Source organism: Notechis scutatus, chromosome 6 (assembly GCF_049901735.1).
Source record: "Notechis scutatus isolate UNSWTSFEM ecotype Mainland chromosome 6, rNotScu1.2, whole genome shotgun sequence".
Classification (NCBI taxonomy): domain Eukaryota; kingdom Metazoa; phylum Chordata; class Lepidosauria; order Squamata; family Elapidae; genus Notechis; species Notechis scutatus.
The window spans coordinates 80,413,285-80,429,756 of NC_142014.1; the positions used below are offsets into that span (position 1 = coordinate 80,413,285).

General features: G+C 46.3%; 1 protein-coding gene across 2 annotated transcripts in view; it reads right to left on the reverse strand.

The window, feature by feature from the left end:
* Positions 1 to 2,264: 2,264 nt before the first annotated feature.
* The window catches only part of NET1 (neuroepithelial cell transforming 1), an 89,002-nt gene continuing 74,794 nt past the window's right edge, over positions 2,265 to 16,472 (reverse strand). For both annotated transcript variants that reach the window (XM_087968937.1, XM_026688733.2), the window contains 8 exons: positions 14,001 to 14,168; positions 12,315 to 12,377; positions 10,863 to 10,959; positions 9,862 to 9,938; positions 8,278 to 8,535; positions 7,137 to 7,307; positions 5,336 to 5,522; positions 2,265 to 4,513 (listed from right to left, as the gene is read on the reverse strand). In XM_087968937.1, the coding sequence (XP_087825063.1) occupies positions 4,116 to 4,513; positions 5,336 to 5,522; positions 7,137 to 7,307; positions 8,278 to 8,535; positions 9,862 to 9,938; positions 10,863 to 10,959; positions 12,315 to 12,377; positions 14,001 to 14,168 (1,419 nt within the window). In that variant the 3' untranslated portion in view covers positions 2,265 to 4,115. The remainder of the gene's footprint in view (positions 4,514 to 5,335; positions 5,523 to 7,136; positions 7,308 to 8,277; positions 8,536 to 9,861; positions 9,939 to 10,862; positions 10,960 to 12,314; positions 12,378 to 14,000; positions 14,169 to 16,472) is intronic.

Here is a 16,472-nt window from a genome sequence, read left to right on the forward strand (position 1 = left end):
CTCCAGTTGCCTCTTGAAAAAGCTCCTTTGGGACAACTATGACCTGGCTCATCTCCGTAGACGTTAACATTAATACTACAGCAGACCTGGGTGCTTCATAACCCCTGGGCCACATCTGTTCCTTTGGCTGTCCCTGTCTGGCTTATGTGAGGTCAATCGGAAATCAGAAATCAAATGTAAATAAGTATATGCCATGAGTGCAATAATACAACTGCATCAGGGCTGCAATTCAACCGGTGTAACAACTAGTTCAGTGAGCATTTGCTACTGACTGCTCTGACCAAGGCTCCTGAGACCGTAATTACACACACACTTATTTTAAAAACAAGTCTTGCTTTATTGCAAACGCTGGGAATTATTTTCATTCTCAACCAGTAAGGAATCTCAAACAGTCCCTCGAGATCAGCACCCACCTTTCTTTCCTGTGAAGTGCTGCCAATAACAGAAGTGTCCACTGAACTAGGAAAAAAAAAAAAAACCCCAACCAACCAAGTACAAAGAGCTTCAAGAATGAATCTGAACCGGAAAAAATGACTTTGCTTCCCGCAAAGGTTTCGTCATCTTGGCCTGACCTTTATACCTTACGGGAGGGGCAATCACCTCCCAGCCTATTCTATTCTATTCTATTCTATTCTATTCTATTCTATTCTATTCTTCTATTCTATTCTATTCTATTCTATTCTACTCTATTCTATTCCACTCTACTTTACTCTACTTTACTCTACATTCTATTCTATTCTATTCTATTCTATTCTTCTATTCTATTCTATTCCCTCTCTACACACACACACACCTCTTTATCTATATCTATCTATCTATCTATCTATCTATCTATCTATCAATGACCAGGTCTTATTTTCGGAGAAACACAGGTAAAAGAGAACGTAAACAGACCTCATCATTGAAAGTTCAAAGGAAAAATAAAAATAAAAATGGATCGGATAAAATCTAGTAATCTCAACTCCGTATCCAGAAAGGGGATTGCACAAGGCCTATTGAGCAATTGGGCTTAGCGGATATTTGCCTATATTTCTTATCAAGATGGACATATAATAAAAAAAAGTTTTCCAGGAGGCTGACAATTGTCTGTGTATTTGGATGACGCAACAGGCTTAACCCTAAATCCGAGTTAATGAATCACAGCAAGGTTTAAAGAACATGCTCTCCCTAGCAGGAGAAATAAACCGTATCCTAACAATGGGCCTTTTTATTTTATTTTTTCTCAATTGCAAACGGCCCAACCCATTTGAACTCCGTGTCTGGGACCAAAATCCCTCTAGATTTAGGGCTTTTAAGCAAATCTGTCTTCGTGGATGGCCTTCAAACAACCAGAATCAATACAGGTAATTCTCGACTTATACGATTCGTTAAGCAGCCTTTTGAAGTTACAACGGCACTGAGAAAAGGGACTTGAAACCAGTCCTCATTCTTACGACCATTGTAGCATACTGACAGCCAAGGGATCAAAATTTGGGGGCATTTGTCACCTTCCTGGCTTGCTTCGGACAAGGAAAAGTCAATGAATTTTTTAATGTCAGCATATACAGGGAGTCCTCCGATTTACGACCAACAAATTTTTGTTGCTAAGTGAAACATTCATTCAGTGAGTTTTGGGACATTTTACAACTTTTTGGGCTATGTTTGTTAAGTGAAACACTGCAGTTGAATCCGCCTTCCCCGCTGACTTGGCTCGTCCGAAGGTCACAAAAGGGGATCACATGACACCCCCCTCCAGGGACATTAGAACCGTCATAAATACGGAGCCAGTGGCCAGGCACCTGAATTTCGATCCCATGATCATGCAAAGTTCGTAACAGTGAAAAGCGGCCGGAAGTCACGTTTTCACATGCTTTGAACTTTGAAAAGGGTCACTAAACAATGTTTAATGTTGTAATGTTGTTTTATTTGTTGTTTTTGTTATAAAAATTAAAACTTTTTTTAAAAAAGAAAAAAGAAGTGAGAGCTACACCGTCCCACATTTACCAAGAAGGGAACTTAAGTTGCGTTTTTGCTTCTCGCGTTGAACGACAAGTCGCAACTCAACCCGAGAAGCAAAAAAAAAAACACCCACAACTTTTTAAGTTGTAGCTACAACTGAACGAATCCTCCCCCTCAAAAGGCTTGGCACCGTGCCTTGGCTCAGTTGCTGTGACCCTCAAATTAAAACATGCGTCGCTTTGAAGAGCTTTGGAACATCTGAGCCACAGGCACCCATCCCTTCCCACTCATTCCTCCGAATCAAAAACAAGCCACACAATAAGGAATCAATGCAATATGAGCTTTAATCTCCATTTCATGTGACTGTACAAGGAAACATTTACAGTGCTTTGGTAATTCTCTATTTACATTCGCTTGCAGGGGCGTCATCCCCCCTATCCTCAATGCTGGCCAGATGCGTTTCTGCACCAGAATAACAGTAAAAAAAAAAAAAAAAAGGCAGAAAACTCTGCAATTATCATTATTTTTTACTTCTTACTGGGCCAATTTGGGGAGGTCATTTTTCAGGTGGTTTAAATAGCTTATTATGGTGGCTTTAATTATTATTATTATTTTTTGGGAAAACTCCTTGCCTCTTGAGCAAGGGCCTTCTTCCCACCTGGAGATCAAACCTCAAAAAGAGAATTGCCGGTAAACCCAACATCCATATTTTATCTTCCCCGTTCCCAACACAGTAACAAACCCCTCACTTAACCCTCTTAACCGACTTACAACATGCTTCTTCTGTGCTTCCCACCATGGCTGCATCTTTTGATGCCTTTCAAAAGACTTTGTCCTTTCTCTCGCAAACTGTCCTTTTTTTTATCCCTTCATTTTATCCTTCTTCCTTCCCTTCCTTCCAGCAGTTCACATTCAGCCCGCTGGGGTTATTTTCTCCCCCATTGCTACATCCCAACAAACTTCACTTTTCCTCCTTATTTAAGATAGCCAATTCCCGACCACCGGAGCTCCACTTTTTGACACCGAGAGGCGAAGTTTCTTTCAAAAGATTCCCTGAATCCTGGATCCGTTGGGAAGGTGGGATCAACCGGCCTGTTTTTTTCCCTCCTTCCCTGCGACTGCAATGCCTCCCAGTTTAATCTATGGCTTGGTTTCAACCGGATTTCAAAGGGTCTGAATTGGCTTTTCGGTTTGGAATCACAAATAGTATACATACCAGCACTCATGCATCAAGAAAAGGGAGTGGAGAGAGAAGGGGGGGAAAAAAAGGGGGGTTGGGGGGAGGGTCCCGTTTCGAGAAAGAAACGACACAGGACTCAAAAGTACAAAAGGAAGGGTCTACAAAAGTATTCAAATAATATTAAAAAAAAAAAAAACAAGATTAAATACGTGGCGTAGCAATTCGCAGAAGCGAAAAGCACACCACCAAGTGTAGAATTCCAGTCGTTCAAAAGGGAACGTGTTGAACCTGGGGTCTTTCTGGGTGGAAACGGTCCAGCCCTTGAGTGCAGGGTGTTTCTCTCAATCGTGGCGATTTGAAGACGGGTGGACTTCAACTCCAAGAATTCCCCAGCCAAAGTCGCCACGATTTGAGAAACGCTGCTTTAAGAAGAAAAGCTGACAGACGACCTGTGTTCAGAGAATCAGAATCGTCAAGAGCCACAAAGCCCTTCCAAAATTCCAATTTTCCCTCCCAATGAACTGTTGTTGTTGTTTTTAAACATATAAAGAGCCTATTTGTATCCAGAAAGCCATTTTACCAACGTTTTGCAATCCTTTGGAGAGTGCTTTTCCTTCCCGATATTAACAGTATGTACAGAAGGATCGAGACCTCCAGAGTCGGCTGTTGCAATCCAGAAATCCGAAGCCCTTAATTTCGACCCCTTACCCTACCTTACCCCCCCCCAAACCCCCAGGGATCAGACGCCGGGTTCAACAACGTTTGCGGAAAAACAAGTAGCTGCCTTTAAAAGGAAAAGAAAAAGGAAAAAAAGGAAAGGGAAGGAAGGAAGAAAAGAAAGAAAAAAAAGGAAGGGAAGGAACCAAGACTCACATGTAACAGAAAAAGACCAACAGAGAGAGAAGGAGAGTCCCTTCACCATTCTCACATTACAGGAAAGAAAATGTACACTTTTATTTATAAATAAAAGAGCGAGGAAGCCGCTCGCTCCCGCTTTTTAAACCAGAGTCTCTTTCCGCTTGACGCTGGTCTGGTTTTTGTCCCTACTCCTCCTGAGCGCCGAATGCATCCGGTAGCTTTTGACGCTCTTCGCCTCTCCCGCCGCGTCGTCTTCGGCGCCGTTCTCGCCCAGCTCCAGGCGGAAGCTGCCCGAGGCGGAAGCCTGCCTCCTTTGGATCTTGGCGCTGGAGCCGAAGGGTTGGTGGTTCTCCTCGCCTTCCTCGCTCAGCTCGGGCAGGTCCTTCATCTCGAAGGGCACGGGGCTCGGCTGGAAGGGCGCGACGGCCGCCTGGATGCAGTTGAACCACTGCTGCTTGTGGAAAATGTCGTTGGCCTGCAGGGTGTGGGACTGGCCCGAGGAGGAGTCCCGGAAACGGACCCGGAAGATGTTTTTGGCTGGGAAAGGAAGCAAGGAGAAGGGAGGACGTCTTAACGGAGGTGGTTCCATCCGATCCAGGTCAGGGATGTCCCTAAGGGCAGGGATCCCCAACCTTTTCGACACCGCGGCCCGGTTCCGGCATCAGCTGGGCGCCGCGCCCGGTACAGGCGTCAACTGGCGCCGCCATCTTTTTGACGAAAAGATGGCAGCGCAGCGCTTCCGGTGAGCTTTTCGGGTAGAAATGGCTTTCTACCCGAAAAAGCTCACCGAGCGCTGGCGCCATCTTTTGACGAAAGCGCTTCCGGTGAGCTTTCTACCCAGAAAAGCTCACCGGAAGCACTTTTACCAAAAAGATGGCGGCGCCCAGCAACCAGCGGCCCGGTAAGGCTTGTTCCGCGCCCGGTGCCGGTCCGCGGACCGGCGGTTGGGGACCCCTGCCTAAGGGGCTTCCAATCCCTCCCCCCGTCCTCCCCCACCAAAAAGGCCTACTGGGCTTTCTTCGTTATGTTCTTTCTCCAGTTCTGACCGGTGCTGGAACGGAAGTTCTACAACTGGTGTTAGAACTGAAGGAGCTTCTTGGATGAGAAGCAGAACAGTTTGAAAAGGGGGGGGGAAAAAAACCCCAGAGAGACCAGTTGGAAAACATTTCGCTCCTCATCCAAGAAGTCTCCTCCGTTCTATCTGAGGGCACATCTGAAGAAGTTCTAGAACCAATATTATTACGACGACGAGCTTTCCACCTGCTACTTCTTGTCCTGCCGCCTCTCTCAGGTGTTTTGGAGAATAGGCTGAATAGCCCCCCCCCCCTCCCCCTCAAACATTGGAACCTTCCTTCCTACCTTTATCCGAATTGCCGAATGCACCTCGGAACGACCCGCCCATTTTGACGTCTCCATCTTGCAAGTCCTCCAGCACCAGGTCTTGTACCGGTATCGGCTGCCGATACACTTGGTAAGAATGGCGCTCGTTCCGCGTCACGGGCCGGGTGAGGACCAAGATTTCTTGGAAAAGGAAGATGTAAAGCTTCTGGAAAGAGGAGGAGAGGAAGTTTTAAGTGGGATTCAGCCCCAATCCAAAGACAGGGAACTGAAGTTCACCATATATATATATATTTCTATGCAAACTGAAAAGTTTGGGGGCATTATGCTGCCACACACACTCCACCCCAAAAAAGCGTCACATTTTAACCACAAAACATTGGTTTTAGATTCGGGGTGTCCAACCTTGGCAGCTTTAAGACTCGTGGACTTCAATTCCCAGAATCCCACAGCCAGCAGACACATAGCCATGCTACCAAACGCCAGGAATGGATAGGGAATTCTGGGAGTTGAAGTCCAAAGTATGCTGGCTAAGAACTTCTGGGAGTTGAAGTCCACTTGTCTTAAGGTTTGCTGGCTGGGGAATTCTAGGAGTTGGAGTCCACCCATCTTAAATCCTGCTGGCTGGGGCATTCTGGGAATTGGAGTCCACCCATCTCAAAGCCTGCTGGCTGGGGGATTCTGGGAGTGGAAGCCCACCCATCCTGCCAAAAGAAGATGTGCCAAAATTGACCCATGTTTTCCCACTAGCCTTTGGCTCCCAGTTCTTGCTCAATAATTTGTCTAAATAATTTTGTTAATGATAAAGCCCAAAGGGAAGGATTAAAAAAAAAAAAAACTATCATAGAAGACATGAAGGTGACCAACGAGAACATGCATTGTTTATAGCCGAGACAAAAGATGTTTAAAAAATGACCCTCTGAATTCCCCATCTTTTATTTCTGCAAAGCAGTCCTAAGTAAATATTGATGCAACAGTCATCAATTTTCCTCCCACCTGATGCCCAGGTGGTCACTTAATAAAGTGTATTATCCCCCCCAGGAATGCATCTCCTTGTCCCCCCCCCTTGCAAAAATCCAAATTGTGAATTGTATCCCAGCCATCTGGAAACTGGACAGCTACCAGCTCCGCTCTCCGTCTCCGAGGGCCGGCTGGTGTCTTTAAATGGACTTTCTTAAGAACAACTCAGGGTCAAGTGGCGCCAAGGCTGACAAGGGGAGAGAGTGCTCTCTTTTAGTTTTTAGGTAAGAGAAGAAATAAAGGGCACCTGGTGGGAGGCATCGAATCTTTGTTTGTCTTGGGTTATAGATCTTTGATGAGAAATTGAGGAATAGAGGCCTTTTTTCTGGGCTTGTCCGCAAGAATTTATTCTATTTTTTTAAAATCTTGCTTTTATTATTAATATGTAATTCAAGGCAGTTATTGATTGATTGGTCCAAAGTCACCCAGTTGGCTTTCTTGCCTAGAACTCCCTGTCTCCTGGTGATTGGCCCAAAGTCACCCAGCTGGCTATCACGCCTAAGGTGGGACTAGAACTCACAACCTCCTGGTGATTGGTGCCAGTTCACCTAGTCAGCTTTCATGCCTAAGGTGGGACTAGAACTCACAACCTCCTGGTGATTGGTGCCAGTTCACCTAGTCAGCTTTCATGCCTAAGGTGGAACTAGAACTCACTATCACCTGGTGATTGGTGCAAAGTCACTCCGCTGGCTTTCATGATGGAAGGCGGGACTAGAACTCCCTGTCTCCTAGTTTCTAGGCCACACCCTCTCGAGCCCTCTTAATTCCCAGAGGTTTCGCAGTTCCCCCCATTTCTACTTACATGGCCGTTTTTGTTCTTCAGCTCCCCGTGACAAAGCAAAACTTTGCTGGCTTCAATCCGTGGATCCCGCTGCTTCTCATCCAGGTATTCCAGCTTATCGATGTAGTATTGGCATTCCGACTCTCCTTTCTTCAAGTTGATGTCCGAGAGGACCCCTTGGATGAGGCAGATCTAGGAGCAAAAGCGCCTGTCGGTAAGTATGGGGGAGATGCAGGAAAGGAAGCGCCCCTAGGCTGAGCACTGAACGCCAGGATGACCTTCCCTAGTTTGGTAATGAAACGTCTGCAAGAGGACAACCAACCCCAGTCGTCCTCCTCTCCTTCCTCCCCTCCATTCCTCCTCTTTTTCTTCCTCTTGCTCCATCTCCTCCTCCTCCTCCTCCACAAACCCCATTCCCTTCTAGCACTGATGATGTTCCCTAGTTGGGGTCATGAAATGTCTGAACCAAGCTCAGAAAGCACCAAGGAGCTGACAGTCCATCTATCCTTCCTTCCTTCCTTCCTCTCCTCCCTTCCTCTTTCTCTCTCCTTCCTTCCTTCCTCCTCCCTCCCTCCCTCCCCTTCCTTTCTCCTCCCTCCCTCTTTCTCCTTACTTCCTCTCCTCCCTCTTTCTGTCCTTCCTTCCTCCTCCCTTTCTCCTTCCTTCCCCCTCCCTTTCTCTCCTTCCTTCCTCTCCTCCCTCTTTTTCTCTCCTTCCTTCCTTCCTCCTCCTTCCCTCTTTCTCTCTTCCTTCCTCCTCCCTCTTTCCCCTCCCTCCCTCTTTCTCTCCCCTTCCTTCCTTCCTCCTTCCTTCTCCTCCCTCCCTCTTTCTCTCTCCTTTCTTCCTCCTCCCTCTTTCTCCTTCTTTCCTCCTTCTCTCTCCTCCCTCCCTCCTTCCTTCCTTCCTCCTCCCTCCTTCTCCTTACTTCCTCCCTCCCTCTTTCTGTCCTTCCTCCCTCCTCCCTCTTTCTCTCCTTCCTTCCTCCTTTCTCCTTCCTTCCTCTCCTCCCCCTTTCTCTCTCCTTCCTTCCTTCCTTCCTTCCTTCCTTCTAGCACTCATGAAACGCCTGCAAGGAACCCACCAGTCTGAGAAGGGCACCCAGGACCCCACTTTCCCCCCCCTTCTACCTGACACCCAGAGGGAGCAGAGCCGAGCCCCTTACCGCTTCTTCCAGACTCTGGACGTCGGGGTGATCGTTGGCCGTGTGCCGGAGGATCTCCTTCAGGAGGAGGGGGTACTTGACCAGGCGACTGCGAGGAATGTCCAGGAAGCTCCAGAGGTCCAGCTTGCGGCTGAAAGGAGACTCCAGGCAACGCTGCAGGAAGTCCTGCACACGGGCATCCTGCTTCTTCTGGTCCAGGAGGGCTTTGGCTGCCAGCTGGTTGCTGCAATAGGCCTTGTAGGCGTTCAGCCCGGGTAGCTGGGGGAGGGAGAGAAGAAGGCCACGCTGGTTAGAAGGAGCGGGCTGGGCTGCCGAGGGAGGGACCCTGGCTCTTTCTCTATCTGGGGCCTTGCACGTGAAGCCAAGCACCTGCCCAAATTTAGGTGGAGGAGGAGGAGGATGGGAGGAGGAAGAAGGAGAAAGAAGAGAAAGAGAAAGAGAAAGAGAAAGAGAAAGGAGCAGGAGAAGGAGGAAGAAGGAGAAAGGGCAGGAGGAGGATGGGAAGGAGGAAGGGAAAGGGAGGGAGGGAAGAGAAAGGAGGAGGGGGAGAAGCAGGACAGAGGAGGAGGAAGAGAAAGAAGAGGAGGAAAGGAAGGGAGAGGGGAGGAAGAGAGGGAGGAGGAGAAAGAAGAGAAAGAGAAAGGAGGAGGAAGAGAGGAAGAAGCAGAAAAAGTGGAAGAAGGAGAAGAGGAGGGGCATGAGGAGGAGGAGGATGGGAAGAGGGAGGAGAAAGGAGAAGAGAAAGGAAGAGAAGCAAGACCAGAGGAAGAGGAAGAAGAGGAAGGAGGGAGAGGAAGAAGAGGAAGGGGCTCTTAATGAAGAAGGTGAGCTCAGGGCTCTAACTATTCTGCATTCTTTTTTTTACCAACAGGGATCGGGTCCCCATAGGAAAAAGGGCCGTGAAAGGGAGACCCAGCTGGAAGACGCGTTAGGTGGTGTGGACTGCAGTCTGGATTCCCAGGAGGGAAGGGCTGCGTTCCAGGGGACCGAGGGACGGCAAACTTTAGATCAGACGGCTAGTAGTAATGCAGCCCCCACAAGACTGTCAACTTTTAACACTCTTTATACCTAGATATACCGTTACAGCACATTAGCTGCATTACATGTATTCTATATGCGGCCCAGGACAATGCCTCTTCACGCAATGCTGTCCAGGCGAGCCGAAAGGTCGGACTGCACCTGGTTCAGATCGTTTGGGAGGAAGAGATTTAAAGATGGCCCTTTCCTCATTCTCAGAGTGTTGTGTTTAAGGATGCAAGCAGTGGCTTTAGTTCGGCAAGATTCAGGCTATCGGTTCTGGGATCTTAACGGATCAGCGGGACGGGGGACCGAGTCACAATCTGTAAGTCAGCCGGAGTGGAGGGGGTGGATTATTGTTTTTAAAATTCTTTTTTTAAAATTATATATTTATTGTTTGCAAGCTGCCCACAGTCACTGAGACTGAGTGGGTGGCAGGTAAATCTTCTCCATAAATAAATAACTAAACCGAGCAGAAAGGCCAGCGAGATCTGGAAACCGAATAAAACCGTGAATAAAATAATGACTGGCGGGCATAAAGCCGGGGAGAGGAAAGGATTCACTCACCCATTCCACAAGAATGGGCCCGATTTGCTCCACCGACCCATCCGGCCGGGTCACCTGCCCCAGTTTTTCCAAGAAGTCTGTAAGGGAAAGGCAAAAAAAAGGAGAATTGGCAAAAAGGCAAACCCGTGGAAAGAGATTCAGTCAAGCCCTCTCAAGAGAAATGGCACTTTTTGCATTTTATTCTTTTAATTTTAAACCTTGATTGAAATTTGAAACATTAAAATACACAAGTAAATCTAAAAAAAAGAAAAAAAGAAAACATTTGCACCAAGACAAATTCCTTGTGGGTCCAATCACACTTGGCCAATAAAGAATTCTATTCTATTCTATTCTATTCTATTCTATTCTATGTTCTATATTCTATTCTATCCTCGATTCTATTCTATTCTCTATTCTATTCTACTCTACTCTATTCTTTTCTCTATTCTACTCTATTTTCTATTCTTATTCTTATTCCTATTCTTCTATTCTATTCTATTCTATTCTATTCTATTCTATTCTATTCTATTCTATTCTATTCTACTCTACTCTACTCTATTCTATCCTTATCCTTATTCTATTCTTATTCTTATTCTACTCTATCTCCTTCAACCATCCATATCTTGGAAGATAAAATTGAATGTGAATAATTTTATTTGGCCAAACACAAGGAATTTATCTCCGGCAAAGAAACACGATCATACCAATGAAAGGAAGGGGGGTTTAAAAAAGATAACAACGATCAATGATAATAAATAAGAAAAAAAAAAGCAGCTGGAGGAGCCACCATTGATGGTCGGTTGTCAGGTGCACAACCCACTGTAGTTAATTTTATCCATGACTATTCTAAGGTTGTTTTTGCATTTTTTGATAAGAACATTTTCAACTGAGCATGAAACTGTTTGCGCAGTGATACATGTTCCTGGGTCCGCGTTCCTCTTTCTGAGTCATCCTGGGTGGGTCTGGCCTCGAGCTATTCGGGACTTTGGAAGAAACCCTGAATTTGCGGGGAAGTTATTTACCTTCATGCAAGGGGATGTAGGAATCCAGGTCTCCAAAGATGTGGCTCAATTCCTCTTCGGACATGATGGACAGCTTCAGCATGGGGTCATGGTAAGCCTGGAGAGAGAGAAGGAGGGAGGGAGGATTACCTTCTTAGCTGAAAGTTGGATTTTTAAAAAAAAGCACAAGAAAGAATGTTTTTTTTTTTTTAGCCAATTCAGGAAGCTCAAAGTGCCCAAGGAGCTGCTGATCCAGTTCTACAGAGGAATGATGGAGTCTGTCATCTGCACCTCTATCACTGTCTGGTTTGGTTCTGCAACCCAACAGGACAGACACAGACTCCAGAGAGTAATTAGGACTGCAGAAAAAACAATGGCTACCAACCTGCCTTCCATGGAGGACCTGTATCCTGCACGAGTCAAAAAGAGGGCTGTGAAAATATCTACAGACCCCTCACATCCTGGACATAAACTGTTTCAACTCCTTCCCTCAAAACGACGCTATAGAGCCCTGCACACCAGAACAACTAGACACAAGGACAGGTTTTTCCCCGAATGCCATCACTCTGCTAAACAAATAATTCCCTCAACACTGTCCAACTATTTACAAAGTCTGCACTACGATGACTATTAATCTACTCATCCCTCCTTATCACCCATCCCCTCCCACTTGTGACTGTAGGACTGTAACTTTGTGGCTTGAATCCTTACGATTTCTATGGACTGTTTCCTAGTATAATTTGATTGCTTATTGTACCCTATGGCTATTATTAAGTGTTGCAACTGATGATTCTTGACTCTTGAGAAATGTCTCTTTTCTTTTATGTCCACTGAGAGCATTCGCACCAAAGACAAATTCCTTGGGTGTCCAACCACCCTTGGCCAATAAAGAATGCTAATTCTTTATTCTAATTCTAATAAAGGAGAACACTGGGATCTCCAGCTGTGGGAAACTTCCGATGGAAATAATAAAGAGGGGTGTCTCTCAACCGTGCCAGCTTCAAGATGGGGCGGACTTACGACGGTTGCCGGAACCCCGGGCTTATGTGATCACCATACAGGACTAGTGACAAACAGAGTTAACTGGGGGTGGGGAGGGGAAAGAGCCAGATTCGTTTAATGACAGCGTGATTTACTTAACAACTACCAGGATTGGTTTCACAACAAAAAAAAGCAGCAAAAAATAATAATCGTAAAATCAGATTCGCTTAATTGACTGCAGCAAGAAAAAAAAAGATAAAATCGGCTATGAATCAATTCATCGCTCTACTTAGCAGTGGGAATTCTGCTCTTCCTTGTGGTCACAAGTCGAGGACTAGCTGTAGAGTCAACAGCCTCTCTTGCTGCTATTTGGAGGAGGAGGAGGAGGAAAAAAAACCCCATTTTAATTGGCTGCTTGGGAATCTCCGAAGGAAATGAGTCACCTGCAAGGTTATCAGTCCAAGTCAACAGAGCAGGGAGAAAGAAACCTACCTTTCTGGCAAGCTTCAAGTCCTCAATCAAGTCCTGCTCTCCCCGGGAGAGTTCGTAGATGGCCTGCAAGCGGAAGGGAAACGGAAGGCCGAATTATTATAACAAGCGCCGTCACCTTTGGAAGAATTCACACACTGCTACGTTTCTTTTCAGTTATTTGTCAAGACTGTGAAGCTGCTTTCTGTCAAGAACCGAGAGCCCCAAATGGGGTTACTTCTGGGTTAGAAACAGAATCATGGAGTTGGAAGGGACCTCGGAGGTCTTCTAGTCCAACCCCCTTGCTGCTCAGGCAGGAGACCCCCGAACCATTTCGGACCAGTGGCTGTCCAGTCTCTTCTTGAAAACCTCCAGTGGTGGAGCGCCCACAACTTTGTTCTGTCAATCAATGTCTTCTTATTTTTGTATTTCTCTCCTGGATTCCATTCACGGACTCTTATTCTGCCTATTGGAGAAAAGGTCGAACTCCCCACTCTTCAGATATTAGAAGTAGGCTTTTATGAGTAAGACGGGACTAGAACTCACCGTCACCTGGTGATTCGCCCAAAGTCACCCAATTGACTTCCATGCCTAAGGCAGAACTAGAACTCAGTGTCACCTGATGATTAGCCCAAATCACCCAGTTGGCTTTCATACCTAAGGCAGAACTAGAACTCAGTGTCACCTGATGATTAGCCCAAATCACCCAGTTGGCTTTCATACCCAAGGCAGAACTAGAACTCACTATCTCCTGGTCATTGGCTCAGTCACCCAGTTGACTTTCATACCCAAGGCAGAACTAGAACTCAGTGTCACCTGATGATTAGCCCAAATCACCCAGTTGGCTTTCATACCCAAGGCAGAACTAGAACTCACTATCTCCTGGTCATTGGCTCAGTCACCCAGTTGGCTTTCATACCCAAGGCAGAACTAGAACTCACTATCTCCTGGTCATTGGCTCAGTCACCCAGTTGGCTTTCATACCTAAGGCAGAACTAGAACTCAGTGTCACCTGATGATTAGCCCAAATCACCCAGTTGGCTTTCATACCCAAGGCAGAACTAGAACTCACTATCTCCTGGTCATTGGCTCAGTCACCCAGTTGGCTTTCATACCCAAGGCAGAACTAGAACTCACTGTCACCTGATGATTAGCCCAAATCACCCAGTTGGCTTTCACGCCCAAGGCAGAACTAGAACTCACTATCTCCTGGTCATTGGCTCAAAGTCACCCAGTTGCTTTTCATGCCCAAGGCAGAACTAGAACTCACTGTCACCTGATGATTAGCCCAAATCGCCCAGTTGGCTTTCATACCCAAGGCAGAACTAGAACTCCCCACCTCCTGCTGATTGGTCCAAAGTCACCCAATTGGCTTCCATGCCTAAGGCAGAACTAGAACTCACCCTCGCCTGGTTTCTAACCTGATTCCTCCACACTAGACCAAACTGGCTCTCTGAATTACTTAGCAGCACGAAATTACCATCCTCTGCAGATGAGAACATCTCAAATCAAGACACATGATGCCGTGCCTTGGGGGGCGGTGGTGGAAGGGTATGCAGAAATACTACCACTTACTGACCGGAGCTTCACTCCTTAAGCCACCTTCTTGCCCTCCAATAAAAAATGCTTCTTGTTCCGTTTTTAGGACAGCATCCTCAAAGTGTCGTCCGTGAACCCAGGAGGACCTGTGGCTCAAGAGCCCAGCCTCACCTCTTGGCGTTTGATTTCCTTGGTGCTCAACGTCTCCTTCATTGTGACATCCAACGTCTCGGACCAGAGGACGCTGTTCCTTCTTTTGGGAGGGGTGGGGGCCGTTAACCGGCCACAGGGCTTCGGACCACTCGCTGGGGATTTGGTGTCGCCGCGAAGGGAGAACGACTGGAGGGAAGAGATGAGGGTAGGAGGGGGAAAAAAAACAAAACGGTCCGTTAGCATTGATGGGCGTGAGAAATTCCATTTATTGTCAACCTTTTGCATTCGGTGCTACCTGCAGAGGCGGTTCGTTTCCTGTCCGAACAATCCCCACCTGGGCAGGTAAAGATAGATGGGACAGGACAGAGGGGAAACATCAACCCTGCCCCATTTTCAGATTGCTTTGAAAACACCGGCACAGTTTCTCGAACCAAACATAATCCATCCTAGGTGTAATCAATTGGATCCCGGTTCAGGAACAGTGTCTGTGTGGGACTCACTACGGGTCATTTTAGTTGGGATGGACACCCCCTCCCCTAAAAGGTACATAAAGGTAGCCCTCAACTTAAGCTCCCAATTGAGCCCAACATCTATGCTGTTAAGTGAGAAATGTGTTAAGTGAATTTTGCCCAGTTTTAGGCCTTTTCTTAACACATTTGTTAAGTGAATCTTCTGCAGTTGTTAAATGAGTGAACCCCGCTTGCTAAGGGAATCTGACTTCCCCGTGGATTTTTTTAATTATTATTAAATTTTATTTAGTTTTCAAAATTTAAAAGCATAAAATAAAACTTTATACATTATTATATCGACATCAAGACATCTTTTACATTTCCTTAGCATCTTTCTACGTACACATTTCTTTCATTATACAATTTCAACGAAATATATAAATAAATATAGCTATGAATATAGATATAAGTATTCATATAGTTTCTTATTCTTTACCTAATTGTCATTTTGATTTCTTTTTATTCTTAAACCATTCATACCAGGCATCCCAGACATTATAATATATCGACTCTTCTTTGTCTCTTAATTTCATTGTTAGTCTGTCCATCTCTGCACAGTCTATTATTTTTTTTATAACAACAACCTCTGATGGTACATTTTATGGCATCTTCCTCCTGCAAGACTAGCAAAAATGTTCCATCTAAGCCCAAGCTGTGGGAAGTGTAAAAAGGAAAAAAGGTACATATTTTCATATGTGGTGGACCTGCCCAGAAATCAAAAAATATTGGAATATAATTCAATTGTGGCTAGAAGAAATAACAAAACAGAAAACTGAACCTAAACCAGGATTTCCCAGTGGATTTTGCCTGTCGGAAGGTCGCAAAAGGGGATCATGTGACCACCAGGGACACTGCAGCCGTCATAAATGTGAGCCGGGTTGCGTGAACTTTGATCACGTGAGTATCAGGGTGCTGCCACCGTTGGGTGAAAATTGGTCCTAAGTCGCTTTTTTCAGCACCGTTGTTAAGTTTGAATGGTCGCTAAATGAGTGTTGTAAGTTGAAGGCCACCTATATCAGCAATAACATCCTAGCAAAGCTTGGTAGTTATTGCCTCTGGGGCAGGCCTCTCCAAAATGGGCCACATTTAAGACTCGTGGACTTCAACTCCCAGAATTCCCCAGCCAGGAACTCTGGGAGTTGAAGTCCACAAGCCTGAAAGTGGCCAAGTTTAGAGACCACTATTCTACAGAAAGCAGGTTGGACACCTTACACAAAATCAGAAGAAACTTTCTGACAGTGAGAATCATCAACCCATGGAACAGAAGTTGCCTTTGGAAGTTGTGGGAGCTTCATCCCTGGAGGCTTTCAAGATGAGATTGGACTCCCATCTGTCAGAAATGGTGCAGAGCCTCCTGCCTGGGCAGGGGGTTGGACTAGATGACCTACAAGCTCCCTTCCAACTCTGATTACCTGTTATCTGTTAAAGGTTCTGCTGAAGATACATCCCCGTGGTGGACAACCAAAGTTACAATCCCCTGCGACAATATGTCACAGGTGGTTTTCCAGTCTCCAGGCAGGTGGCGACCAAATGCGACCACATTTCTCCCTCTGGGCCTGGCCCAATGTGAGGTTGGCCTGGCCTTTTGATGCGTTTAGGCCAGTGGTGGTTATTCTACCGGTTCGGCCCAGTTGGACTGACCTGGTAGCTCTGACGATCAGCCGCTGGGCCTCCCCACCGGCCCTACCTCTATTCTGATCTTTATTTCCTGGTTTTGAAGCTCAGCTGTTTCGCACAGCAAAACGAATTGCCGCCCTTCGGGTGTGGAAGACACAGGGAGAGTGCAGGATTGCAGGAGGAGATCAGTAGGCAAACCCTCTGCGCGCGCACAAAGCCCACAAGAACCAGTGGGAACAGAATTGGAAAACCCACCATTGGGTTAAACCTACAAAAGGATGCAGCCGGAGGGGGAACTGTCGTTCCGTGACTCTCATCTACTCCTTGCAAATACTGTGGTTTTTTTTTCTCCCCCTCCGGGTCT